Genomic DNA, 26209 nt, shown 5'->3' with positions numbered 1-26209 from the left:
GACCAACGTCGACCGAAGATAAAACACAGATAAGGACGACGCAAAAGCGCACCGAGTTTTCACCCCACTTTCCACCCTTTCGTGTCCTGGAATATCCCGCGCCATGTCCACGCAAGCCAATGGCCAGTCTGGCTCCGCTGCTAACGGCAAGTCTTCACAGAAAGCTGTCGTGTGTCATGGAAAACATGATCTGCGTGTAGTGAGTGACAAAATACTGCATCAAGATCGCACAGGATTAGCTGAAGCTCGTCTCAGGACGATGTCCCGATCCCAACCCCTGGACCAGGTGAAGTCCAAATTCAAGTCGCGCAAACTGGTCTCTGCGGATCCGATCGTGAGTTTCGATCTTAACGCTCAAGATGGGCCGCTGATGCGCAGTGTCGCAGTCCACTACTTCCTTGAAGGCGGGAACGGTGGTTTCGCCATCCAGACACCCCTTACTCTAGGACACGAGGCCTGCGGTATCGTCTCGGCACTAGGACCGGATTTGCCGGCAGCTTGCGACCTCAAGGTCGGAGACAAGGTCGCTATGGAAGTCGGAATCTACTGCAAATCATGTCAAGCTTGCAAGATTGGTCGATACAATTTGTGTTCCCAGATGAAGTTTAGGAGCAGTGCGAAGACTGTCCCACATCTAGATGGGACATTGAGAGAGTACATGACGCACCCAGCGGATCTGGTTTACAGGTGAGCAGCGAGATCGATGAAAGCCGAGCTATATGGATTCATTCATGCCGTGGAGCTCGGCATGAACTCTTCGTGTTCTCATGAATCTTGACTGACGCATTCGCCTTCAGACTGCCGTCCGGTCTCGACCTCTCCATCGCTGGACTCTCTGAACCCCTCTCGGTTGTCCTCCACGCCTACCGTCGGGCCCATCTAGATCCAGGATCTCGCGTACTCGTTCTCGGAGCAGGAGCGGTCGGTCTTCTCACATGTGCTCTTGCCAAGGCTAGTGGATGCTCAGCCGTCGTCGCAGTGGATATCGAGCAGGGCAAGTTAGACTTTGCTCAGGAGATGGGTTGGACAACAGGAACTTACTGTCTGCCCCGTGGACCGAGAGTGAAAGGAGTCGAAGCGATTGAATCCGCTCAACAGGGATGGAATGGACTCAAAGAGAGTGAAGCTGTTCAGAGTGTCTTGGGGTTGGAGCATGGCTTCGATGCTGTGTTCGAATGCACCGGTGTCGAGAGCTGTATGCAGATGGCCACAATGGTGAGCAACATTGGCGGTCAGAGGATTATTCAAGCTCATGTGCCACTGTCAGGCCGCTGCGATCGGCTCAAAGGTCCTCTTCGTCGGTATGGGAACCGCTCAGCTTTTGCTCCCAACCGGAACATCGATCCTTCGTGAAGTCGATTTGATCGGAGTCTTCCGATATGCCAATACCTACCCCGCTGCGCTGGCTCTACTTGGCTCAGGACAGCTCGGAGACGTGAGTAAGATGATCACCCATCGATACAGCTTGGAGAATGCTGTGGAGGCATTTGAAGATCTGAGAAGGGGCAAAGACAAGAACGGAAAGACAGTCATCAAGCCGATGATTGGCGTGGTTTTGTGAAGCCAGTAGTAACTCAAGTTCCAACTAGTCTGTCCTCTGATGTATATATTGCTTTCCCAAGTCCAATCTCCAAGCGCGAGAGGAGGGTTTGAGGCATGTACGAGCACTTGCAATCTCGACCACGCCATGCATGCCCACGTGTCGGTTGATTGACGTGGCTCCGAGAAATCCGGAATGACGACAGAATTTCCACATGGGATCGGCATTGTCTCTATGTTGATCACCTCATCTCGTTGTACGGGCACATGCATCTGCTTCTGCTTTGACACATCTCTTGATAAAGCATATTCATAAGATAACATATCATTCCTGAGCTATTTCATCATGCCCCGACACCCTGACGAGGACAACCACCCAGTCGCGACTGGTCTCGCTAAGAAGCTGGTCGACGCACATCAAGCGAGGCAGGATTTGGTGTTTTGGTCAGCATGGGTAAGCAGACATCTCTGGTGGCAAGCTGTGCGAAGTGGATCAGAAGATGACTCTTTGCATAGTTCTGCCCCTTCAATCAGCGAATCTGGATGGCTCTGGAAGAACGCAACATTCCCTACCAGTATCACGAGGTCAATGTGAGTGATGCCGAAATCCAACATGAACATGATCCCAGGCTGGCTTAAGCGATGCTGAATCGTTCTCAGCCCTACAAGAAGGAGAAGGATTTCCTCGAGGTCAATCCTCTAGGTCTTGTTCCAGCTCTCACGGACAAAGGTAGAGCTCTTTACGAATCAGACGTACTAGTCGAATACCTCGAGGATAAGTATCCTCCGAGCAAGGAGCATCCGTGAGTGGTCTGGTCTGTCTTTCCGGCGACTCAAGTCTGCCTTGCTGACATGTAAATCACGAAAGGCCCATCTTTCCCACTGACATTTATGAAAAGTCATGGGCCAGAATCAACATTCAACATATAACAAAAGTGAGCCCTTACGGTCCCTGGATCATCAGTTGCTAATCGTCGTAGGACATCATTCCACACTACTTCAAACTGCAGCAGGCACAAGAGACTGAAGATCAGCAGCAAGCTCTGGAAGAGTTTTACAAAGGTCTTCGAACACTTGTGGATCGAGTCAAGCTCCCCTACTTTGCGGGAGAGCAGTTCACGGCGGTCGACATGTCCCTCGCTCCGTTCGTCAGGCGTTTCTACAGTCTCGAGGAGCATAGAGGGTTCGACGGCGAGAAGGCTCTGGGGAGCAAATGGGTTCAGTATAGAGACAACCTCATGGGTGGGTCATAGACGTCCAAATCTACTCTAGGGATTGTCATGCTGACATTTTCTCAGAAAGGGAGAGCTTGAAGAACACCACCTCCGAGAAGGAATACTACGCTCCACTACTCGAGCGGTATCTCAAGGATGAGGCTCAGAGTGAAGTGGCAAAGGCTACCAGGTCGGGTAAGAAGCTGCCTTGAGCCCTGAGCCAGAGAAGGACATGTATCATATGCTCGCTGTCCTATCCCCCGTCAGCAGCTCCGTGTACTCTGACGGAGCTTGATGGCTCGAGGTCGAGGTCGTACGTGAAGCGATTCACCTTTGGCTCGTGATCCGATTGGCATCCTCGAACCGGATCTCGGATCAGCGGCCCGAATGATTTTTTTGGTTCGGGTTTGTGGACGAGGTCTCAAATACCTACTTACTGTACCTTGACATCAAAATCTTTCAATCTGTCTATATCACGATGATTAGAACCATCTACATCTCCCGGCATGGTGCCAGGCAAGATTGGATCAATCCGGATGACTCGTATGCTGGCTGTGATACCCATAAAAGTGATTCTCGCTGATCAGCTCAAAGTATATCTGTGACTGGAATGTACCATGATCCATCGGTAAGTTTCGTCTCTACCATCGGATATGCAAGTCAATCCCCTTCTGATGAATCTGTAGCTCTCTGAGTATGGTCTGAGTCAAGTCGAAGAGCTCGGCGACTTCCTGTCACACCCTGTCGATGATCTGCCGGTTCCGGACATGATCTTCTCCAGTGGCTTCTATCGATGTCTGCAGACAGCTCGACCATTGGCCGCAAAGTTGGGCAAACCCGTGCATGTGGAGCTTGGGGTAGGAGAATGGTTCTCAAAAGCCAGTGAGGGATCTGGTGAGCTGTGATATGCGCTTCCACTCCTACCACGGCTTACTCACGATGTCAGGCCTTCATTCCCGTCCCCACGCTGTTGAAACTTTGTCCAAGCATTTCGCCCCGACCATGCTTGAACCGAGGTACAAGAGCACAGTGTACCCATCGCGACGAGGAGAAGATGTCGAAGAGCTCAGACAACGTATCAAGTTGTTCCTTGGAGCATTCATCAAGCGGATAGAATCGGAATACCCTGATGTCCAGACCATCAGTATCATCGCGCATGCCGCTACTGTCATCGTAATGGGCCAGGTCGTAAGAGTTTCTGCTTATATTGCACATGACCAGAATCAGCTGAATATCTTCTAGCTACTTGACGATGAGACAAAGAATATCAAAGCCGGGACAGCTTCGACATCATGCTATACGAGGGACAATGCCGATGGCCCATGGGCTCAGCGATTGAACGGCGAGACGAGTTACTTATCCGGAGGAGAAGTTCGCAATTGGAGCGTGAGTGAACTCAGCTCAGATCAGCGATGCTAATCTGACAATCTACTCAGTTTGACGAGGTCAAGTACCGGGATGGCAAAGTTATCGAGGACCGGGGCGACGGCAAACCATTCACGGAGGTTGACGAATTACCCGTCGGATTGGGAAAAGACTTTGAGCGATACTCGCAATAGATGCGGTTCAGTGGACAATGGCTTGCCCCTTGCAAACATGCATGAGCATCATACTGGACCATAGACGCAATGACTGGCCGGATGTAGTTCAGCCGTGCCTGCCGGTCCCGGTAAACTTCGATCAGCTATGCTTTAGACCCTTGTGACTTGTTACCAAACCAGGCTGCCTCGGAAAGGTACACGGTGTCCGGCTGTTCGGTCGACGAGGAAGTCGATCCGTTGCCGTCTTCAGGCTCGGTATTTCCACCATTCGGCTGCCGCATAGCATTTGCGTCGGACTGGAAGTCCGTCTTGTTTTCACTCCCGCCAGTTTTGGATCCCCTCAACTTGTTGAACAAGCTCCTGATGCCGCTGCCACTATCACTCATCGCTCTGGCTAATGTTTAGCGAGCTATTATCCGCAAATTGCTGCCGTCTTCCTGCTTTGACGATGATTCGCCCGTTCCAGCTACGTCTCATAAGCTCTCAGTCTCCTCAATCGCAGGAGCGACCTACTGTCTAGTTGGATAAGAATGGCAGAGATTAGCTTGTGGCCACAAACGAGTGGTCAACTGAGATATACGAGGTATATGTGGGTAGAGACATCCAGTGCAGAGGTACCCGTTGACTAGGCCTGGCCCAATCGCCTTCGTGTCTGTGAATGGATCCCTTCCTTTGACGATCTTTCTCAAACCCGTCGCACATTGGTTGAAAGCAAGGCGATTGAAAGAGAGGAGGTTTGGGGATATCATGAGACGGTTGGACGGTTGAGCACTTCCATCATGGTCGCGCCAATTCGTGATCAGCGGGAGGGCAGATCATGCGGACGATAAGACTGTTCATATGAGAAGCAGAATTTAGATGCATGATCGCTTGATTTCTCGTGGGGAACATAGCCGGGTTCATGCCTCCGTAAGGCATATCTGGTCTATTACCAACGTTGGCAATGGACCTCGCACTAAAAGCCAGATGAAGTCTCCTAAGTCGCTTCGCTCGAGATCTCAAAGGTCGTGTCGACGTGAATCACCAATCCCCAGCCACCTGAAGAGCCTCGAGTATCGCTCTGATCACGGGTACCTTCCCTTTGGTGAGGATCCCCATTGGTGCCATTAGTCAGTCGACTGCTGGTGCCGCCTTGAGCGGGAAGATGATCAGAGCGATGGCTAGTGCCGTTTGTCAGGGACTCAGGGGTATCCCTGCGCGATGTCACGTCGGAGCTTCCATGGTGACTGGCAGTCGTGCTACCAGAATATGACTCTAATAGATCGTCAGCACTGTCAGAAGAGTTAATAGACCTCACCATGGTCATCCCGAGACATGTCTTCTTGTAGTCTCGGTGTTGGTGCGATTGGAATGATGATAGGTTTGTAAAGTATAGAGAGCTGTGAGTATCCAAAGCAAGATTTGACTTTCGCATCAATGGGTCCCCATCAGCTCGAGGAAGAGGTCGACCTTTTAAACGTATCGTCTCTCTTCACTTTCGACTGCACTTTGGAGATTTGACGCCCCGATGTTCCCCAGCGACAAAGGTTCACCTTCTAGCGATCCTAACCTTGATGACGTGATGCGAATGATGTCTTCCACTCGGAATTCTCCGTCAGAACGCCGAGCTTACTCTGTCTGCGTTTCCTCATGGTTGAGTGGACGATGAGAGGCCGTCGAGTACATTTCGAGAAGACAAAGGATCTCCTCTGCGCTTGCTTCTACAAGACTCGTCGCCTGACGTGAGGCCGAAAGTCCAGAACTAAGCTGTATCGCAACCGCGCTGGAGATTCGGTTATCATTCAGTCAGCTCTATGCATTGGGACGCTGCCCAGACGTCTATATGAGATCTTTGGTGTAGTACAACTGTCGAAGTCAGCTAGTCACACTTGACACTGACTCACGCTTTGCCAATATCTATATCCTGCCAAGGGTCGACGACGCGACAATCCCCGCACGTCCACCCAGAACCTCTGCCAACCTTTTGATATCCGACCACCACTCGTCGGTTCCTCGGCGCAATTTCATGTCTGTATGCTTCATTATTTCCGCCATGGTCGCGTAGACAATCTTGCTTCCTCTAATGGCGATCATGGCGCATGTTTCAGTTGGATAGTCCCTAGATCCACCTTTACGGGATTGCGAATTCGGCACGGCATGTTTCTCCAGGAATTGCATACACCTCAGTGAGAGTCGAGCGGCTCGCGTTCGATCCAGAGGCGAAGGGACACCACCTTGGAGTGTATGACCTAACGACGCGGATCGAGCGTCGAACAAGTCTCGGCCTTCTTCTTTGAGAATCTTGGTCAAGGTTTCAGTATCGTAAATGTTGGAGGACTTTTCAGATCTGCACATCGTCAGTGAAACCTTCATTAGATAGCAATCGATTCACTTGATGACCAGTCGACCTTCACTCTTCCCCTTGACGTCCAGAGAGTATCTCTTTCGCAGGAACTCGACGTCTTGCTGCAGTAGTCCGAGAGAGATACCATTCTCCGGCGTATAAACGATGACCGCCCCGACCTGATCCCGTATCAGGCATCACCTCGATCTCGATCAGATTCCAATTGAACTCACAGCCAGCGCTCCCAAAGTCGCGATGTACCCACTCATTCCCCCCTGTGTTTCAACCACGAACACTCGGTTTCGGCTCGCCGAGGCACTCTGCTTGATGGCGTCGCAGGCTTCTACCAAGGCATTGAGTGATGTGTCGCTGCCCAAGCTGAAGTCTGTGAGGGGAACATTGTTGGATAATGTCGCGGGCAGATGGATGATTGGAATCTGGAATGAAGGATAGTTGACGCGCTGCTTTTCAAGCATCTGAACGGAATGAAATGCCTCGAACCCTCCGATAACGAGCAGACCATCCAGTCCGTGTCGCTGGAACGCAGCGGCTACTTGGCCCATACCAACATCGGGCAAGGTTCGGTTGGTTCCCAGCTCTGATCCGCCACGTGTCGTCCAACTGTCGACTCGTAGCCACGACAGCTCTGAGACGTTGTCATCGAGAAGACCATCGAACCCGTTATAGATGGCTACTGGAACATGGCCACGATTATGGCAGAATCGAACAGCTTGACGGGTTGCAGCGTTCATTCCTCCAGCTGGTGCACCAACACTAGCAACGTCAGAAACGATGGTATAGTCACAGTAAAGCTTACTGAATAATTCCGATTCTCAAGCGCTGATCAAGTCGTCAGCCAGAGCGCACAGGTGCAAGTTTAGTTTTACCTTGTTATCGGGAACCCGGTCATTGGAATGCACCTGCGAACTGATTCTAAATGCGGCGAGCATCTCGTTGAACTCCGAGTCTCGATATGACATGGCCTTTTCGAATTGCTTATCCTCGATTGCCTTGGCGACGGCCTGGGTCTGATGAAGTGTGAGACTTGCGCACTTTGGACCGGGTTGGACTGACCTGCGCTACGGCTTCGAGTAGCGGAACCTTGGTGATCTTGTTCTCTTGGATACCAATCATATAAGATGGGCTCTGTGGTGTGGCTTCGAGGAGGACCTGAACAGCTTTGACGCCTTGTAACGTTGGCTAGGCGAGATGAGCGGTGCTCCTTCAGAATTTCAGATCTCACCAAGATTCTGTCGTAGGCACAAGGCTTGCCTCCACGTTGTGTGTGACCCAAAGTCGTGACTCTGGTGTCCAATCCCAGTCGGTCAACCAAGATATCCTTGACGTACTCGGGCTTGATAGGTTTGAGATTCCGGTCCAAGGCCCCCTCTGCTACGATGACGATGGATTTACGTTTTCCATAGATTCGGTGCTGGAAATGTCAGTGGATCAGATTCAGCAGCAGAAGCAGCCTTGCTTCGACTCACCGACTTCAGCAAGTCGCACATTTCCGTCTCCCAGTCTTCGCTCTCGGGCGGGGATTCGGGAATGAAGATGAAGTCGGCACCTGTTGCAATACCAGCCAGAAGCGCGAGCCAGCCACAGTGACGTCCCATTACCTCAATGACGAATGCTCGAGAGTGTGAAGAAGCAGTGGAAGAGATCGAGTCGATGGACTCGCAGATTCGGTGCAAGGCAGTCAGAGCTCCGATAGTTAGGTCCGTCATAGACATATCGTTACTGGTAACGATCAGTCCAGGCTCTACGGAGTGGTGCTCACTCGATCGATCCGACGAGACCGACAATATTGAGGTGTTTGTAAGTCGCGCGCTCATCGTCTGAGATTCTATCTGGAGAAAGAATCAGCGGATGCCCTCAAATCGGCAAGTACACACCTGTCTTGTGCAACTCATCCAATAGGCTCGGCCATTCCTTTCGGAATACATCGGCGCCGGTCAAACTTCCATCTCCTCCACAGACAGCCAAGCAATCGATACCAAACTTGACAAGGTTCTGAGCCGCTGCCAGTCGACCTTCACGGGTCCGGACTGTACAGGATCAGCAAGACTCCCTGCTATGCTGGGTACAACGCCGACTGACATGAGGGGCATCTTGACGATCCAATCAATGTTCCACCATCCCCCATCCATCCTCTTACATCGTCCCATCCTACTCGGACGATATATCGGCCTTTCAGACTCCTGCCCTTGGAGTCCTTGATATCAGCCACATCGGCAGGCGCCTCGTCGATATCGCCTTCACCAGCTCCGTCCTTCAACAGCTCGCCGTACCCAAAAGACAGAAGCGCATCGGACAATGGTGCGATCCAGTTTGGATCTAGATAGTTGACGGTGTGGACATGTTCAGGGTTATGTGAAATGGCTGCGGAGAGCCCAAAATCCGTTGAAGCCGCTGATGGTGGAAGTTGCTCGTCATCCTGAACTGAGAACGAGACAATTCGTTTGGGACCGAACCGAGGCGTGGTGATCGTAGACTGGGAAGGAGTGGGAGCGGAGGAATTGCCTCTGACTAGACCTTCCCAACCTTCTCGGATGATGTACGCTTGGCAACCTCGAGCGATACCTTGACGGACAACGGCTCGGACTGGATGGTAGGTCAGCATGGTCGCAGCAGAACGACAGTCATGCGGGGGGCATATGATACATGTACAGAGATTATACCCAGTGCATCACTCACCGACTGCATTCATACCTGCCGAATCACCTCCACTCGTCAAGACTGCAATCTTCTTTTGCCTGTGAGAATGCTCTGAACCGTTGGGGGCAGAGGACGACGAAGCGGTATTGGAAGCGTCCGAAGCCTCGAGGGAAGCTGCAGAGGCTCGGAGGCTCTCCATGATTGTTGGAGATTCCACTTTGTGGATGAGCTGATCGAGGTGCGAAAGTTGACAGGATTTGAAGCCTTTACTTGGCCAATGGTCAACTATGCAATGGGGATGGGATCTCGTCCAAAATCAGAATCACCGAAAATGGGATTGGCGCGAGATTTTACGACTCGGACGGACTCTGCTCTCAGAACGCCTAATGCATACATGACTGCTGGGACCTTTCACCGTCCGAGCGTGCTCGTACAATAAGCTACAACAAATATCGAGACTGTCGCCTCTCTTCAAGAAATATAATATGGGTAACACATCAAGCTGTGTGTGGTCTACTCGTCCCCACTTGCATCGTCCACTTCCAATCCCCTGTCGACATCCCTCTCATCCTTTTCTTCAGCCTCCTCTCCAATGCCATCATATATGGTTTCTTGAGGTAGCCCAATGACCTCGCCTGTAGGTCGTTCGCGCATGATCTTGCCCACTGTGTCGAGCCATTCTTTCCGCACCGCTACTAAGCGCTTCATGTTGATTGGTACCGGAGGTCGATTGGGATTCAGTCCTGGTACAGAGCCAGGGATGGGTTTCTTTGGAGTTAGCCCGAACTTCTTGACTCGTCTGGCCCAACTGCTTTCGATCGACTTCTCCAGCCCGTCCAGGGCCGATGTATAATCCCCATAAGCCAAGCGCTGTCGAGCAATCTCCGCCAGTCGGGATTTCCTAGCCTCGTTGATGCTGGTTTGCAGGTACAGTAATCGTTGACATTGCCGAAGGGCGGAAGTCACTTCGTCATCGTCCCGTGCTTGTGCGTCAAACTAGACTCCGGGGTCAATATTTATGCTGGAGAAGGATCGCCACTCACCTCCTCGTTATCACCCAAGAGCATAACGGCACGAAGTTCCTTCTTCATTCGATCTTCCATATTGACGACATCCATCCGCGTAGGCTCATCGCTCGAGGCTTCCTCATCGACCTCTCGGCCTGAGACTGCCCTCCTGACATACTTTGACGTTGTTTTGTCTCCCACGACCGCAGCAACGATACGTTCAGTCAAGCTCCCTAGGCCTCTCTGCTCGTCCACCAGATTCTCGTCACGCATTTCTGCGGAGGGTACATAATGCGGGATTGACAGAGCTCCATGTGATGCAGTGTGACCTTGACGAAGGTTTGGAACGGGATATCGAGGGGTTGTGCCCGCAGGTAAGCCATCCTCCTCATCCCAAATTTCCGTGTAATGACGGCCTCGCGGCGGAATCTCGTAAGACTCAGGAGCGTCGGCCTGGATACGGCAAATCAGCGGGGTATCCCGGTTACCGAACGTGTATGCGCTCACCTTGAAGTTGAGCATTGCCAGATCATCTTCCCTGATTTCCCTCAAATACGGCTCAACGCCGGACCAGAACGTCGTGAAAGCAACTTGAGTTGGAGCCTTGACATTGCTGTAGTCTTCGTCTACCTCGCTTTGCTTCTTCGGACCAGGCGGGACAGGTTTCTGTACTCCAGGTCGCGGAGGTATCAGCGGTCTCCCAGGCTGTGTAGGGAGCGAAAAGTCGATGTGAGATCCTATGACTGCAGAAGCTGCGGCTGTAGAGGTGGAGGGCGTGGGTGAGAAGTCTGGCCGAGATTTTGATTGAGGTTGACTGGATGAGAGCTTGAGCTTGAGGCCCGAGGTGAGAGGGGGAGGTGAAGGGATGGTAGCGGATCGGTCTCGAGCTGAAGGTAAAGGGACCGGTCAGATAAGAGATACCTCGTTGCAGAATCCCGCTCACATCGCATATCATCATCGCTATCCAAAACGCGTTTCTTCTTCTTTTTGTTATGGCCGGAGGCATATGTTATTGGCTGATTGTGCTGAGGTTTGAACGATGCGGAGGATGCGTTGGAAGGTACAGGGGATACTAGAGACATATCAGTAGGTTTCAGACAGTGTGAGAATGGTGCGACTAACGACTCGTCCTTTCCTTCTTAACTCGAACGCTCGTCGGACTCTCTTTGGTCTTCTGACCCTCAACCCGAGCCCTCTCCAAAGCCTCAAGCTTCGCTCCTGCCTTTTCGTTTGCTTCAAGCGCAGCTTGCTCTTCTTCCCTTTCTTTCCTCTTTTGAATCTTTCGTTGACGCTTCTCCAATTCAGCAGTTACAGTCGCAGCGGATGTCCTTAGGGAAGTGAGGAGGTACTCGAGCTCTGCAGCTTCTGGTAATGGCGGATAGGCGGAGGATTGGATGAGGTTGAGAACATGGGGAGTGTAGGTCACTGGTGGGGCCGGTCGCGAAGTCGGCATGATGCCAGATGTAGATGACACAGAGGTCTGTAGGAGGAATACCAAGGACACCAACGAGCGTGAATGCAGCGGCGAACCGATTTGTTGACAGTGACGTGGCAATTATCTATCAACGATTGGATCTGATACTCCTTCGCTCTCGATCACTGCTGCACAGGGAGGGCATCCACTCTCGCTGCTGCCATCTCCACGCTCACATGCCACCTCGTATCACAAGCTACAAGGACACGCAGCCACTCAGAACGCTGGCCAAAGCATCTCAATCGTGTTCAGTCCAAGTAGGTCCTCAATTCAACGCCTGAACACTGACTCCTTCAGTCCATAGCATACGGCAAATGTATCGGTAAATCATATCAAGACGTCAGTAAGAGCATGTGCGAAGCGGAGTTCAGAGCATTCAAAGAATGTGTACAGGTGAGTGAGAGTGAATCATGAGCCTGAGCTGAGGTTCGTCTTAGAAGACATTCGGACGCAAATGGTAGAACGGGCCCGAATCGTGATGTGAGATGCAATAAATGTTGTATGAAGTCTATAAGTCGTCATCAATTTGTCGTCGTTCAAATGGCCACTCCCAAACCCCTATGGTCCGTCTTTCTGTTCCCAGAGGACCGCTCCATTGGAATCCTTCGCCCTTCTGGCTTCGGTCATCTTGACTGCCTCCCATTCCATCCTGATGAAGACCCACATCCACCTCCTGATCAATTCCAGGGCCTCCATCATGAAGACACCGCTTTCGATCTCTGAAATGGTGTGCAGATGAGAGGATAGCTTGAGAGACCAGGTGAATCGAAGCACGAGGTCGATGAGGGCAAAGAGGTGGTAGACTAATGGGTCAGGGAGAAGCAATGTCGGTCTGAGACCAAAGGCAAAGAATGCCAATTTGGAGCTCGACGAGCTGGAAGATAACGTCACAGGGCTTGTAGGCAGGCCAGGTTGTGGGAGTTGAGTGAAGCTTGGCGATGGAGTGGGATATGGAGATCGTTGATGCTCAGAGATGCTGGGACCTCCGCGTGAGAACAGCCGTCGGATACGACCAAGGAGGGATAGGTCAGGCCGACCAGACGTCCTCGAATCCTTCTTCGGGATCCAAGTGTCCACATCGCATAGAGCTAATCCCCAATCCATCTGCACGTCCCACCAGAAAGAGTACATTGAGTTGACGACAACGGCCAGAAGCCAAAGTCGAAACAGACGATGTTCTCCGAACCACCTCTCATCCATTTCAGCCAATTGTTGAACGGTCAAGCCTTTGGAAGCTGCAACGTCCACTGCGACGCTCTTTTGTGCTGCCGAAAGGATGATGACGGGGAAGGCGGAAAAGTACTTGAGAGCATTGAAGAGGGGACGGGTGGAAGTCCATCCAGATTGGTAGGATTCGAGGACACATTGTCTGAATCGTAGAATGTAAGGGAGACACACCATCACAAGGGTGAAATAACGTGAGAATCCAGTCTGAGCCACTCTGCCGCGTGTGATGCCTCCTTGCAATATTTGACAGGAAGAGATCCACAAGTCACCAAGAACTTTCGCAAAAGAAGTGAAAATATCCGCGAGGATAACATCGGAGAAGAAGATGGGCGCAGCGAGTGATGGCAAGAAAATCCGCCTGACAGCTCTGTAACAGGACTGTCAGTCACGTCCCAGGTGTCGAAAGCCTACCGTTTGAGCGCAGCTCGGTCTCTTATGCCTATGCCGTCCCACGGGGCAAAAGCTCCCAGTATGGCCCCGATGGCGACAAGGCCAACGAACCACCGAAAGTTCTCCATTGCCTGCTGATCTGCACCGGTAACGCTTCGGAAAATGAGCCAGCCAGACCCGACCCAAGCCGTATAGATCGCGAATAGCTTGTACAATGATCGGTGCAGAGTCTTGCTTTCTGGTCGGCTGATGGGACTCTCCCGCTGTGGAGGTTCATCTCCTACATCCTCTGCCGAAAGCGCGTGCAAAGGGACATCTTCGACTGCTACTGTATCGCGAAAGTCTAGGATCCACGAGGTATCCAGACCCAAGAGGTAGAGGATATGTAGATTTGAAGCCCATAGTAGCTGGGCTAGACCTACGAGGAACAAGACGCGAAAAGGTAGTGGGAAGGAGGCTGAGAAGGATGGGAGGTTAAGGTGAGTGTGATGGGAAGCTGGAGGGTCTGGGAAAGCAGCGGGCGGAGAGTCGATATCCATCCTGGGAACGGTCGACAGAGGCTACCACTAGTCTACTCGATCGTCATTGGATACAGCGGTCGTTGATAACGTCTTGAGCCCGGCTCCAGAGAGAGAGAGAGTACAGACGATGGGTCGTAGAGTTGAAAAGCGCTATTGACAAGATGCAACTCGCTGGAAAAAAGAAAAAAAAAATAGGGGAGGCATTCCGGGACGCAGTCTTCAGTGTGGACGATCAAAAGAGGCGCAGAAGCGGGAGGGCCATCATGGGTCTGGCAGCAAAGTCATGCGCCTACTGCTATACTGTTGCTGATCGAAGGCTTCATGGCCTCATCAAGGAAACGTGCAATCAATGACGGTGCTGCTTAGACCGGTCAGCCGAGGAGGCCATTGAAACACAGGGTAAGCCACGGAGAAGAGCCCCGGTGGGTGCGTTCGCCTATGACTCGTACTGCATGTGCAACACTTGATCCAGACCTCCCATCGAGACCTGTCGCAGGCTTCCGCAGCGACCGCTGGCTCGTTGCTGAGCGCTGAAGTATCAAAATGAATAGCTGCGAGAAATACAGTCTAGAGCTCCTCAGCATCGTGATTTGCGATCCGACACTGTGTCTCGAGCCCTCGATGATGATACATAGAATTAATGGACTATCCAGTCCGTTTCAAGAAGTTCTTAGCTTTGATATTTGAGCGATTCCTGTCCCGTACAACGATCAGCATGTACCTCCATTGATTTGACCAAGACAAGACCAGTTTACGACACTCACAATTGCCTCAGGCGCTTCTTCTCATAATTATAATCCATAGGCTCTCCCGGTACAGGAGTATCTCTCGGTCCCATCATCACCTCCGCCGCTTTGCCTTCGTCTAGTATTGTCCATAACCAATCAGGATACTCTTCATCCTTCATCGCTACTGGTGCTGGTTGGTCTTTGTACAAGGCCAACTTGGGGAAAGTCCTTCCAGCCTCACACGTAGAGATGACTGAAGTGATGAGACCACACGTATCAGCGGACGATGGCCAAGCCTTTCGCTTTGCACAAAGGACCACTCACCATTCTTCCTAACGGATAAGACCGTACCTGATGGACTAGGTCTGGAGGCGGTCTCATTTATAAGCGACGTCGAGAAAGCAGCATGCTGGGAAGGAATGAGAGAATAAGTCGGCCTCAGGAGGTATGGTCTGCGCAAGACTATTGACGCCAGAGACATTGTGAATGATGGCCGTTGAATGCTTCCAAGTGCTCAAGTCAAGAGGACGTCTGAAATTGTCTACATAGATCACCTGTTGGTGAAGGGGGCTGACGTGGTATTTACTTTGCCCGGTTGATACTGACTACACGTGGTTGTGTGACTTTTGCAATGTTCCGGACGCGTCGCGCTCAAGAAATCAAATCAGCAGCAGCTTGTACTGTCTGTCCATCATCCTGCTAAGTGTTCCAAGGTCGACAATGGCAGAAGCATCGCCAGACTCTGTCACATCAGTATCAGGTCATCTGAGCGGCATCACCAGATTATGCTTCACACCCGATGGAAAGTGAGTCATCTCCCTCCAAACTGAACACTGACCTCTGTACAGGACAGTGTTCACTGGAGGAACAGATTGCCTCGTTAGGATCCATAAAGCAGACGATCCTGCCTCGGAACCCAGCTTTCATGACAACCATACAGAGCCTATCACGTCCCTAGCTTGCTCCGTAAGCTAGCTCTCACATTTTGCTAAGTCCAAGCTGAGAGTGCTGCAGCGATCCCATCTTGTTACTGCCTCACTCGACAATATTGCTCGAGTCTTTTCGTATCCTCAGAACGATTTTGAAGGCTACATCACCAGATCCTCAGGCGTTCCGATACGCTGGGTTAGTATTGATCCCAAGGGCGAGCGTGTAGCAGTCTGTGGAGAGTAAGTAGAGCTCCACCTTCTCTCTGTACGTGCTGACATGCCATAAAGCGATCTTCTCGTCAAGATTGTTCATGTTCAAGAGACAGAGAGAGTAACACTCTTGTCAGACAATACAAAGTCTGTCAGATCAGCAACTTGGGATCCGCAAGGGAAATACTTGGTACGTCGGCCATGATATCGCAGCGCTGATTTGCTTTCTTACAGACAACAGCTTCGTGCGACGGAAAGATCAGGATATACGACGTGTCAGGCTCGGAGAATGTCCTTTTGAGAATACTAGAGGGCGTTATTGCTCCTTCAGAGTCAGAGTGAGCTGTGACGGATGATCACTCTGCCCTAGCTCACCAGACACAGCTCTACCATCTCATGTTATGCCGCTTGGCACCCATCTGGACTATATTTCGCAGTCCCGTCCCGCACGAACGGTACGTCTTCCTCTGGAAATGGGGCTCTTCTCTGATGCGATGCGCCTCTCAGAAATCGCCGTGATCGCCCGCGATGGATGGAACAAGAAGTTCACATTCACCCTCGAAGGTCCTAGACCTGTGCGTGGTGCCTGATTAAGCAAATCTGACTCCATCAGGCCACCAGCGAGATGGCATGGTCGCCAAATGGCAAATACCTCGCATCGTCTTCAGGCGACAAGGTTCTAGTCTGGTCAAGAGAGACTCAGCAAGTTGTCTCGCGGTGAGTGAAACCTCCCCAATTCTCATGCTCATGATTGCCAGATACACCAATCCGGAAGGCTCCATAACCGGTCTAGCGTTTTCACCCATTGCCAATCTCCTCGTGTTCACCTCTATGGATGGATCCTTCAGTCGATGGACCAACCCTGTCCCAACGTCTCTTCCGGATCCAGTGGCGTCTGAGGCAGTGGAGGCGAAGCGCTTAGAGAGACTTTTGGACGATGACTTTGGTGACGGTGATGAGGATATGGAGGAGAAGGGTGAGGATCTCGAGGATGATAGAGACGGAGGGGATGACTGGATTGTCGATGACGATGGAGCTTATGCGATGGAAGATGGGGAGAAGACCAGGGGCGGTCGCACAGAAGTTGGTGAGTCTGACCCGCTCTTCATGCGGTTCGAGCTAAGTCCGGGGGCAAGTGAACGTGACCAAGGCTCAGGAAGCATTCGCACCCGGTAGCACGAGTTTCAAGAACAAGAAGCGGTATCTTGGTAAGCCGAGGATCAGATGGTATCTGACCGGCAGCATTCAACATGATCGGAGCCATCGACGTGACAGATCAAGAAACTCATAACGTCGTCAACGTGGAATTTCACGACCGCTCCACTCGACGTGGATATCATTTCCAGGATCATTCCGGATATACGATGGCATCAATGGGTAAGTCGGGTTGCCGCTGACGATGTCATCATCTGATCTGTCTGCAGGTGAACAAGGTATCATTTATGGTGCTCCATCGGATGGCGATCAGGCTTCAAGCATTCATTATCGACCGTATGATTCATGGGCATCCCAGTCCGATTGGACAATGCAGTTGCTTCCCGGCGAGGACGCCATCTGTGTTGCTGCGGGCGGAGCATCTGGATCCGGCAGCGACTCAACCATGGGCAGCGTGATTGTGGCTACCACGAAGGGGTTTGTGAGATTTTTGAGCAGCAGTGGGATGCAGAGGTATCTCTGGCGTGTAGGAGAAGATGTAGTTTCCATGGTAGCGGGACGAGAGGCAGTCCTTATCGTGCATCGAGAAGGAGGCACAAGTCTGGATGGTAAGTCGACGCCCCACTGAGACGGCTGACGTGGGGTCAGGATGTCAAAATTTACGATACTCGTTGATGAGTCTGGACGACTTCGAGCTGTTGCAAGAGGGAAGGATGCCTTTACCTAAGAGGTCTACACTCTCATGGATCGGATTCACGTCGGACGGCGTACCCGCTATGGCTGACTCGACGGGCCTGATATCCGTCTTGGACCGTAGTAAAAGCCCTTCTCAAGCACGATGGGTCCCGCTATTAGACTCCAAAGCGATGGCTCAGAAGGAGGGCAGGACGGAGACATATTGGCCGGTGGGACTGACCGAGACCACTTTCGCTTGCGTCGTCTTGAAGGTAGAGACAACAGCATCCATCATGAGCCAAGCTGATCCGCTCCTTCCAGGGTGTCGAAAAAGAACCATGGTTCCCTAGACCTCTCGTGCAAGAATTAGAGATGCATATGCCGCTGCTCAACATGGACAACCAGCAAGGCAAGCTGGAAGAGAGGTGAGCAAGCTTCTCGGCGTAACGACACTGACGCATCAGTGTTATCCGCGGGGAGATGCAGCTCTCCGTCCAGCGTGAATCGATCGAGAGTGATGGGGAGTCGTCTGTCAAGGCTCGGGAAGTTGCACTCGACAAGATCCTGCTCCAGCTTGTGCAAGGTGCCTGCAAGGCCGACAACCTGTCACGAGCGCTAGACATCACTCGATTGATGCACAACCCCGCAACCGTCGACGCAGCTTCAAAAGTCGCAGCATTCTATCATCTTCCAGGATTGCAAGAAAGGATACAGGGAGTCAAGCTGGATGTGGAGTACAGGCGAGCAACTCAGCGGTCAAAACGTCCAGCTGCGGTGGCCTCGAGCAGCTCGTCAAAGAAGACTCGCGTGGGTTCAGCTTCATTCGGCGACTTTGCTCCCAAACAGGCGCGAAGGTCTTTCGGAGGTGTTCAGAGGGATGTAACTCCTGCTGCGTCGGGTCGAGCGGAGACCTACGTGCCGGAAACGCCAGGAATCGAATCGACTCCCGCACCGTTCGTTCCGTCCGTGACGGATGAAGAGATGAGACCGTACCTCGAGGACGCGTCATCCCCAGAGCCGAAGCGCAAGCGGGATGAAGAGTCGGAAGATTTCAGCGCTCCGAAAAGGAGACCCGAGCCAATGGTCAATGGTGAGTGCTTGATGCCAGGAACGCCTTCGAGCGCGCCCAGCTCATGAAATTTCCTCAGGGACCGCTTCTTCCAGTACCAGTCTTGGGCCAAAGAATCCGTTTGCGAAGAAGTCAGCTCCTGGTTCCAACCCATTCGCAAAGCCCGCCGTGGCGAGACCATTAGACGCTATAAAGAGCACGTCGTTTTTCGAGCGCGTGGATAATATCGAATCGAGTGGGGTCGCAAAGAGTAAGCAGTCAAGCTGTCACAGAGGTGAGACTCTTGCTGAATCACAGCACGCAGGCAAAGCCAAGCCGAAAGTCAAAGACGTCAAAGCTGTAGCGGCAGGTAGCGGAGGAAAGCAGACTACGCTTCTAGGGATGAAGAAGCCTACTTCTGGTGCAACCCGACCTCCATTACAAGCTCAGGATAGTCTTGCGACTGAAATTGGGGAAGAAGATTCGTATGAGGACAATGTCGTAGCAGTCGGAGTTCTGGAGGAGAGTAATGTGAGGCTGCTCGAGAGGCCATTGAAGTTGAAGCTGACTGAAATGCAGGCGCAAGAGACGCTGAGTCCAGATCCTATGGATGATTAGGGATCTATCCGGCTGGACGAGGCGGGAGGACGTCTGGCTGGGTGTATATCTGAGTGCATTGATGACTAGATAATTGTATTTGCATTGCTTGGTCCATGCTTTCTGGGCGCCACTGAAGAGTCCGCACGCAGGGACCCTTCATGACGGGAGCATTCCCTGCCTTCGGAAAGTGAAGCACGCTCTGTGTCTGCCCAATCGTCGGGGTCACTTCTGACACGGATACGTAAACTAGGTTGTTACATGTGTCATGCGTCTTCCCTTCATGATGTGCAATGCTATGTAGCTCCCGACTCGGTCTCTACGATATGAGTGACGACATCTCTACCTGTATAAATACAAATCTCATACGCCAGCATGAGCAACATGGATCCCAAAAAGTCGACAAGGGCAGAATGTATCGGTAAAGTGTAAGAGCTAGAGTGCCGGCAGCATGACGCGTCAACAAGTGAAGACTGGAAAGTAAAATGTAAAGCTTTGACGTACTCTGGATCCAAGTCATGAGCCCAGAAAAACAAGGTGAGATAATGAGCGAGTACGAGTGAGATTCCAGCCTTGCAGGGAGGTTGGGAATCAGCAGTGATAGATTAACTCTACTTTGGTGGAGATGACTCACGGTCAGCGCGAAACATAGCCAACCTGCCCAAGCTAAACTCAAGTCTATCCAACCTGCCCACTGAACGAAAAGGAGGAAACAAGCTTGACATGGAAAGGCAAGAAGATAGAGGACGAGCATGTTGTGTAGTGGGGAAAGCTGATCGGTTCGGAATGGCGGATGGTGACTTTGACTGGGGGATCGGATATGAAGTTTGGTATGCAGACTTGTAGAGAGTCGATTGGCGTGAATGGCACCGATGGATCCGGTCAGACCTGTCTCGCAGGTCTTCAGCAAGGTCGAGACACACCTGAGATGACGAGGGCGCGACTCACCTCCCATAGATATGGACAAAAGGGCGAAGCCTCTGTATTTACCCACCCCTTGATCTAGGACCATTCCAGCCCCACTGGCAATGAGCATGGCTGCGATCTGGCAAAGGAGGGTCAGTCGGGGACTTGGACAGCCTGAGTGAAATACAGGAGCGGACGACTCACCAGCGGCGCCCATGCTCCTTTGGCGACTTTGCGGATCCAGTCATTCTGCATCACTCGTCTCGCAAACCATCCGACGGCTACGCACATGAGGATAACTGTCAAGAGAGGGACTGGCGTGTCCATCATGCCGACAAGGAGTGTCCCAATTCCAGCGAGGATGAACAGCGTCATGAGATCTCCCAGACACGCAGCTAGGGGAGGTGTGATGTTGTCTGAAGCCCTTGTATCAGTGCGCGAGCCAAATTAGAGGTGTGTTGGCTCACCTGGGTCCATCCCGGTCCACCGGCTGACGACCACGAGGGCAGACATGAAGTTGCCAAGGACGAACGCGCTGAATCCTGCTGCGCCCATACCCGTAGCGAGGACCATGACAAGCTGTTTCCAGCCTGGTCTCGTGTATCCCTCGTGCCATTCTCCATCATCGACGCCTAGACCGGCATCATCTCCGAACCCTCCCGAAGGCTCCATCTTGTCACCTAATCGATGTCGAGTAATGAGACCGAGAAAGAAGGACAAGAATGCAGCAAGCGAAGAGATGAGCAATGCTTGAAGGCATAAAAGCGTCATGTTGGCCATGAGAAGTGCTCGTCTAGTCATGCGATGATCGAGTTCGCCGATATTTGCAGAGGTACCTAATCGTGCCGAGAGACACATTTCGAGATTGCCCTTGAGGTTGCCGATCATCGGTACAAGAATGAACAGTTCGTCGACGCGTCGAAAGACTCTCCATCGAGCGACGTGTTCTAAGAGTTCACCAGTGAAGACCAAACCGACCAGCGACAGGAGAAGTGATGGTGTGCTCTGTATCACAGATTTTTCCTTTTAGCTTGGACACCACGCTGGCAGACTCCCCTCAACTTACTCCCATTAACAAGCTCTTCAGATCTGCCCACTGGCCACCTTGAGCCTTCCAGCTCGTATTCAGCCCGTCATCGTGTGCATCGAGAAAGCCCATCCGTTCCACCTGTCCACTCCACGGAGATTGTAACATTCTTTGATGTTCATCACTCTCAACACGCCCAAGCACTTGACCAGAGTCTTCTTCTTCTGTTCTATCCATCCTGCTCTTCGTCGATACCTCAGTCTCTTTGGCATTGGGTGGGTAAACCATCTTCGAGGCATAATGCTCTGCTGGCGTATCAGGTAAGGCGATATCATCCTTCCATTTCCCCTTTCGCAGGTTGGTCCCATGGAGGAGTGGTACAGTATGGCTGCTGTTCAGATCAGTCACATGCCGGTCTCTATCCAGGATCTCATTGATCTTCCGTCCCGTGGCAATTGATCCATTCCCAGGCTCTATTCTCGGAGAGTCCAAAGAGACCAAGGTCGAACTTGAAGGTTCATTGTTCCATGATCCTTCAGGGGACGGTGCCCGTTCTCCCGTAAGCACAGAAGCTAATTTTCTAGCTTGGCGAGCATGTTCAGAGATGTCTCGTTTGAGGATGGGAGACATTTGACGCGGGGCAAGAGGTACGAACCGCTCGTCGAGGTCCGCCGAAGCTACCCTCTTGGAGGCTCAAGGAGCTAGATGAAGGAACGAGGACACCAGGAAGATGACCCGGCCTCGTCCGGTATTTTGCTTTTCCGTCTTTTTTTTTGGTTTGCAGGCAGTGGCTTGGAAGTGAATTGCCGCATCCACGGGGAGGCACGGAATGTGGAATGGCATCATGCATGGTCAGGCCATATAGATCTGGTCTCCGATGAGGGAATAAGGAGGGGCATATATGGACACAGGTGCTCAGCGTAGTATTGACAACAGGGCGTGAAAGAAGGATGGCTACGAATGAAGGGGAAATCATGAGAGGTCGAATCCAGCATTTGAGTTGATGGCCTGCAAAAGTTTGGAACGGAGAGCAACTTCGTTCTGATACACAGAGTTAGCGGAATATGGAGCTCAAGAGAGGCTAAGTCTCACATCGTATGAAGGTCTACAGAGCAGTGATCAGCGATGACGGACCACCCCATCTCTCGGCCGGAACGCCGGACCGCAAGGACTCACAGCTTGAGCAGGTTCATGCAGGAGGAAGCCGATGGCAAGCGCCCCGTATCGTTTCCGCTGCACCGAATACCAAAGCGCGGTGAGAGTTGTCGGAAGCCAAGTCTGAACCACGAAGTCAGAACACTCCAACATAGAGGTAGATGGGCTCACAGAGGGGGCCGCGAGCAACTTGTTACGAATCGCAAGAGAGCTCTTCGTTCTTGTTGGTTGAAGCCCTTGACTACTTTCCAGAAGACTTGAATGGTGTCGTCATTGGCAAATCCAGACACCTCCGTATTTGCACGCAGATCGTCAATATCGATAGGAGTTTCTTCTCCGCCTATGACTTGTTGCAATTCCTTTTGATCAAACATTCGAAGCCATTTGGAATCGATGATATCCGATAAGCCACTAAAGAAAGCCCGGGATTGGGCCGAAATCTGCTTGTCGAGCTTGTACCGACAGACAAGTTGGATGTCTGAGGGTGGTTGTATGAGACAATAGATAAGGAGACCTGGGGTCAAACTCACATTCGTGCCTGTTCTCCACAGTCACAGGGATATCAGAACCCCCTGGAACGAGGTCGATAGTCTGCGTCTGTCCGAATTCTGCGCCGTGTCAGATTAAAACAATCAATACGTTGACGGACCTTCTTGCACGATGGTGAAGTTGAGTGACAGTTCTTCTGGTCGAGGATAGCTTTTAAGCACTGGGGAGAATTAGGCTCTAGGTCCATTGACGGCGTGAGAGACTGACCAATCAGGCCTTTGTATAGCTCATTGTCTAGAGACTGAAGGTCGTCGATACTTGAGGACCTTCCTAGCCATTTGGCCACTGATCAGTCGTCAGCATGAGTGAGGCAAAACGAAATCAGTGAAGCTCACGGAAGAAACCTGCAAATGAGACATCCACTAGGATGCCATCATACATGGCCTTGCCAAGTACTCTACCAATGAAAGTGTACCAAGCAAGTTGATGCGCTGAAATGAAGGTCAGCATGTAGAGACTGTAACCTCAGCTTCAACTGACGCTCAGTCGCATAAGAATGCGGATTCGGATACAGCTCGTTCTGATCTGTCGCTAGCCATAGTCCACGATCGGTATTGAATACCTCCTTGTTCAAGCTGTCATATCTGTCAGTGATCCCCTCTCATGTCGGGGACTCACCTTGTGAGAAACTCCTTGAACAAGCCACCGCCATCTATACCGGCTTCTTCTTGCCCGAATCTACGGACGTGTCAATGTTCGACCCTGTAAACTAACTCACTTGTCAATAAAGGTGATGCCGATTCTGCCCTTCAGCATTGGACCGACATCGCTCAGTTGGTTGAAGCCGTCCTCGGCTAGCGAGGTCCGGTGGATTGTAGCACGGATACCTCGTCTCGAGTATCGACTGAGACCAAGGTTCACCATGTCCGTGCTGCGTGAATCAGCACACAGGCTGCCCCCCAGATCCTTGGACCGCGACCTACTCGATAAATTTTTGGAAGATCTCCAGTCGCGTGTTGAAAGGCAAGACCATCGGCAGATTGTTCAACAGTCCTAGTCTCGGTGAGATGTACGCCATTTGTCGCTTGGTGAATCTATTCCTGGCCCTGGCCCATCGCGGAAGATCAGCAGGATCGATTTCGCTCCCTTGCGCGATCTGTTCCGTCAACGCTGCGTCCTCCATACTAATTTTCACATCAGCGGATCTCTCAGTTTGGTTCAGTCTACGTACACTGCAGCAGCAATAAAGCCTCTGAGATCACCCGGAGAGATGGTGACGAAGAAGTTGTCCGGGGCGAATTTGCGTCGAGCGCTGCACATTCATTAGCACAATTCGTAAATGAGCCGGCCAGAGACCCACTTCCGGTCCGATATGCGAGTTAAACCCCTTGTAAGCAGAGCTCGAACGTCTTCGTTCCCTCTGCCTTCATTTGACGGCGATCCAGTCGCAGCGACACCATTCATGTAGCTCCAGTAGGCGAGATCTCGCCATACTGCAGCGAGCTCAAGTACTTCGTCGAGGGATAAGGGATTGCTCCCACTGACAGTCTCAGTGAAGAACTCGGCATCGGGTGTAATGAGCAAATAATGGCAGTAGATATGCGTCAAAAGGAGAAGACAAGGGGTTGAAGGGTCTGTATCGGTCAGTCAGCCGTTGAATGCGAAAAGATGTGCGTCCCACTCACTTGTCATAAACGTGTCCCAAGTTTTCTGATTCGATGAGGATGTCCAACGACCCCTGACCCCTTCCCTCCATACTCGTTTGCTGAACGCCTTGCCCTTTGTTTCGATCAACAAAGCCTCAAGGATCGATTCCCACTTTGGTGATCCGCGGAATGCATCAAGCAGGGCCAAAGCATAGGCGGCAAAATCGCCGAGGGAGGAAGAAGGAAGTTTTGAAGCTGGGGATATGATAGTTGCGGCAAGGTAGACGAGATGCGCTCGACCAGCCAACAAGAGGATTTTGGAGCTGATATTCTTGGGTAAAGGCTGTCTTCTTGTGGATTTCCTGCCGGACGTCCTCCTCGCCCGCTTTTTAGACGATCCAACTATCTCCCCATCAGAGTCCTCGTCATCCTCAGCCTTCGGTATTGGCTCATCGTCGTCTTCGATGATACCTTCTATCCAACGGCCCCAGCCGTCCGTCATGGACCGAAGGACTGAGCCGATGACCTTTATCCACTGAACTGCGCTACTGGGTGGGCTCCGCTCCAGGAGGCCTCCAGTAATACCAAATATGGCGAGATTGGCGAGGAGATAGGTCCTTCCTTGCTCATTACTCAGTCTGCCCTGCCGGATTATTTCAGGCTCTGCGGCCGCTAGAGGGAGCAAGGATTTGAATAGCGGCAAGTGGATAGACAAGTGGGTGAGCGCAGGGATCGGCAGCGAGGACGGTAAAGCTGGAATGGCAAGAAGATGGTTGATCAAGGGATACAGCAATGAACGAGTGTGAGCGGAGGAAGAGAGGGACAAGGGGGAGGTAAGGAGTTGAGTGACAGGCACGAGGAATGGATTCTTCTTCTTGGGTGACTGAGACCAGTGAGATACAGTCCGATGACAGCACTCACATTTGTCGCTATCAATTTGTCCATGGCAATCACCAGCTCCTGAACCCATCCACCCCGCCCGAGCACCTCGACAAAGTCTATCCTGCCAGAATCCGAGGCTGCTGTAGTGACATCACGAAAGACCGAGGGAATTGCTTTCAGTAACGTTGCAGCAGTCTGGGCGCTGCTCCAGGTATCAGCAGGGCGGAATAGTACAATCTCAGACAGCCACTCACTTCGGATCCTGTGCGATGAGGGAGACGGCTCTCAAGCACAAGATGGCCAGGACGGTCATCCAGTCCGGGGAGGGTTGAATGAAGGCTGATGGATCAGTCTGACTAACTAGATTGTCGTCAGGCAGTGTCCAAAGTATGGCTCTCACCTTGATCGAACCACTTGACTAAAGCATTCTCTCTCCGTCTCTTCGTCTCATCCGTCATCCAACCCCGACGAAATATCACCACCAAGAAACGAGCTCTTTCGTCAACCGATACTACCGCGCCGTTGTCCAACTTGTCCAATAGCTCTTGGGTGAACTTGGCGCCTTGACTCCTCTCCCTCCAAAACTTCTGTAAGACTATTGCGGACTTTTCGAGTACTCTCTGCTGTTCACGCTGGGCACGTTGCGCTCTGACATCGGACAGCAAGGCCGAAGACGAAGCGGACGACGAGGTCGAGAGATTGACATTGACATTGCGACCATTTTCAGGGAGGAAGTCAAAGGGCAGAGGCATAGCCCTCCGTGTTCCTTATTTCGCCTAAACGACTCTCCGAGCTGAATGATCGAATGAGACCAAAGAGACCTGCTCCAGGATGAAAGTGTTCAGCGGTTGGATAATCGATCGCTAAG

General features: G+C 51.9%; 12 protein-coding genes across 12 annotated transcripts; 5 read left to right on the top strand and 7 right to left on the bottom strand.

Annotated features, from left to right (window-relative positions):
- Positions 1 to 103: 103 nt before the first annotated feature.
- Positions 104 to 1561, top strand: BD324DRAFT_643637 (putative xylitol dehydrogenase; the record flags this gene model as incomplete). The annotated part of the gene is made up of 5 exons (XM_022017560.1): positions 104 to 199; positions 256 to 334; positions 387 to 687; positions 798 to 1215; positions 1268 to 1561. The coding sequence occupies 5 exons, from the start codon at positions 104 to 106 to the stop codon at positions 1559 to 1561; spliced, it is 1188 nt and encodes a 395-aa protein (XP_021868213.1).
- Positions 1562 to 1885: 324 nt separating this feature from the next.
- Positions 1886 to 2965, top strand: BD324DRAFT_643636 (glutathione S-transferase; the record flags this gene model as incomplete). Its single annotated transcript, XM_022017559.1, has 6 exons — positions 1886 to 1993; positions 2056 to 2130; positions 2200 to 2342; positions 2408 to 2474; positions 2520 to 2761; positions 2812 to 2965. 6 exons carry the CDS (start codon positions 1886 to 1888, stop codon positions 2963 to 2965), a joined length of 789 nt encoding a protein of 262 aa, XP_021868212.1.
- A 194-nt stretch (positions 2966 to 3159) lies between these two features.
- BD324DRAFT_637717 (histidine phosphatase superfamily) lies at positions 3160 to 4371 on the top strand. The gene is made up of 6 exons (XM_022017036.1): positions 3160 to 3296; positions 3348 to 3381; positions 3440 to 3647; positions 3700 to 3941; positions 3996 to 4139; positions 4190 to 4371. The coding sequence occupies exons 1-6, from the start codon at positions 3232 to 3234 to the stop codon at positions 4310 to 4312; spliced, it is 816 nt and encodes a 271-aa protein (XP_021868211.1). The 5' UTR covers positions 3160 to 3231; the 3' UTR covers positions 4313 to 4371.
- Positions 4372 to 6061: 1690 nt separating this feature from the next.
- BD324DRAFT_605258 (putative 6-phosphofructokinase) lies at positions 6062 to 9581 on the bottom strand. The gene is made up of 13 exons (XM_022013998.1): positions 9315 to 9581; positions 8718 to 9221; positions 8513 to 8665; positions 8398 to 8467; positions 8105 to 8357; positions 7861 to 8049; positions 7692 to 7817; positions 7505 to 7645; positions 7435 to 7457; positions 6851 to 7391; positions 6666 to 6796; positions 6178 to 6620; positions 6062 to 6139 (listed from the first exon to the last, which is right to left on the bottom strand). Exons 1-12 carry the CDS (start codon positions 9472 to 9474, stop codon positions 6191 to 6193), a joined length of 2721 nt encoding a protein of 906 aa, XP_021868210.1. The 5' UTR covers positions 9475 to 9581; the 3' UTR covers positions 6062 to 6139; positions 6178 to 6190.
- A 65-nt stretch (positions 9582 to 9646) lies between these two features.
- On the bottom strand, positions 9647 to 11775 carry BD324DRAFT_594837 (histone acetyltransferases subunit 3-domain-containing protein). Its single transcript, XM_022013838.1, has 5 exons — positions 11405 to 11775; positions 11226 to 11354; positions 10790 to 11169; positions 10319 to 10735; positions 9647 to 10271 (listed from the first exon to the last, which is right to left on the bottom strand). Exons 1-5 carry the CDS (start codon positions 11733 to 11735, stop codon positions 9789 to 9791), a joined length of 1740 nt encoding a protein of 579 aa, XP_021868209.1. The 5' UTR covers positions 11736 to 11775; the 3' UTR covers positions 9647 to 9788.
- A 126-nt stretch (positions 11776 to 11901) lies between these two features.
- On the top strand, positions 11902 to 12249 carry BD324DRAFT_637709 (hypothetical protein). Its single transcript, XM_022017035.1, has 3 exons — positions 11902 to 12013; positions 12054 to 12149; positions 12194 to 12249. The coding sequence occupies exons 1-3, from the start codon at positions 11933 to 11935 to the stop codon at positions 12215 to 12217; spliced, it is 201 nt and encodes a 66-aa protein (XP_021868208.1). The 5' UTR covers positions 11902 to 11932; the 3' UTR covers positions 12218 to 12249.
- On the bottom strand, positions 12250 to 14055 carry BD324DRAFT_594834 (EXS family-domain-containing protein). The gene is made up of 2 exons (XM_022013837.1): positions 13395 to 14055; positions 12250 to 13350 (listed from the first exon to the last, which is right to left on the bottom strand). Exons 1-2 carry the CDS (start codon positions 13910 to 13912, stop codon positions 12315 to 12317), a joined length of 1554 nt encoding a protein of 517 aa, XP_021868207.1. The 5' UTR covers positions 13913 to 14055; the 3' UTR covers positions 12250 to 12314.
- A 232-nt stretch (positions 14056 to 14287) lies between these two features.
- On the bottom strand, positions 14288 to 15137 carry BD324DRAFT_637706 (mitochondrial ribosomal protein L37-domain-containing protein). The gene is made up of 3 exons (XM_022017034.1): positions 14947 to 15137; positions 14659 to 14875; positions 14288 to 14588 (listed from the first exon to the last, which is right to left on the bottom strand). Exons 1-3 carry the CDS (start codon positions 15101 to 15103, stop codon positions 14540 to 14542), a joined length of 423 nt encoding a protein of 140 aa, XP_021868206.1. The 5' UTR covers positions 15104 to 15137; the 3' UTR covers positions 14288 to 14539.
- A 205-nt stretch (positions 15138 to 15342) lies between these two features.
- On the top strand, positions 15343 to 19257 carry BD324DRAFT_584077 (hypothetical protein; the record flags this gene model as incomplete). Its single annotated transcript, XM_022013654.1, has 17 exons — positions 15343 to 15428; positions 15471 to 15588; positions 15637 to 15791; positions 15840 to 15951; positions 15996 to 16099; positions 16146 to 16216; positions 16269 to 16336; positions 16375 to 16478; positions 16520 to 16848; positions 16898 to 16969; positions 17004 to 17138; positions 17186 to 17524; positions 17565 to 17863; positions 17913 to 18016; positions 18056 to 18685; positions 18756 to 18934; positions 18983 to 19257. The coding sequence occupies 17 exons, from the start codon at positions 15343 to 15345 to the stop codon at positions 19255 to 19257; spliced, it is 3180 nt and encodes a 1059-aa protein (XP_021868205.1).
- Positions 19258 to 19532: 275 nt separating this feature from the next.
- Positions 19533 to 21156, bottom strand: BD324DRAFT_584143 (hypothetical protein; the record flags this gene model as incomplete). The annotated part of the gene is made up of 6 exons (XM_022013660.1): positions 19533 to 19671; positions 19741 to 19808; positions 19871 to 20124; positions 20185 to 20281; positions 20347 to 20558; positions 20610 to 21156. Coding segments are annotated over 6 exons (1317 nt in total), but the record flags the coding sequence as incomplete, so codon positions are not given.
- BD324DRAFT_183214 (hypothetical protein) lies at positions 21115 to 21972 on the bottom strand. The gene is made up of 2 exons (XM_022012118.1): positions 21562 to 21972; positions 21115 to 21393 (listed from the first exon to the last, which is right to left on the bottom strand). The coding sequence occupies exons 1-2, from the start codon at positions 21797 to 21799 to the stop codon at positions 21200 to 21202; spliced, it is 432 nt and encodes a 143-aa protein (XP_021868203.1). The 5' UTR covers positions 21800 to 21972; the 3' UTR covers positions 21115 to 21199.
- Positions 21723 to 26093, bottom strand: BD324DRAFT_665268 (hypothetical protein; the record flags this gene model as incomplete). The annotated part of the gene is made up of 18 exons (XM_022018910.1): positions 21723 to 22210; positions 22262 to 22274; positions 22346 to 22447; positions 22496 to 22802; positions 22855 to 22932; positions 22974 to 23033; positions 23081 to 23158; positions 23209 to 23304; positions 23354 to 23448; positions 23492 to 23551; positions 23592 to 23744; positions 23797 to 23997; positions 24045 to 24125; positions 24174 to 24447; positions 24499 to 25333; positions 25381 to 25546; positions 25596 to 25701; positions 25742 to 26093. The coding sequence occupies 18 exons, from the start codon at positions 26091 to 26093 to the stop codon at positions 22142 to 22144; spliced, it is 3126 nt and encodes a 1041-aa protein (XP_021868202.1). The 3' UTR covers positions 21723 to 22141.
- Between the last annotated feature and the right edge of the window lie 116 nt (positions 26094 to 26209).

This window comes from Kockovaella imperatae (genome assembly GCF_002102565.1).
Source record: "Kockovaella imperatae strain NRRL Y-17943 chromosome Unknown BD324scaffold_16, whole genome shotgun sequence".
Taxonomy (NCBI): domain Eukaryota; kingdom Fungi; phylum Basidiomycota; class Tremellomycetes; order Tremellales; family Cuniculitremaceae; genus Kockovaella; species Kockovaella imperatae.
Note: the sequence above shows the minus strand (reverse complement) of the source record. Positions and strands in the feature narration are given on the sequence as shown.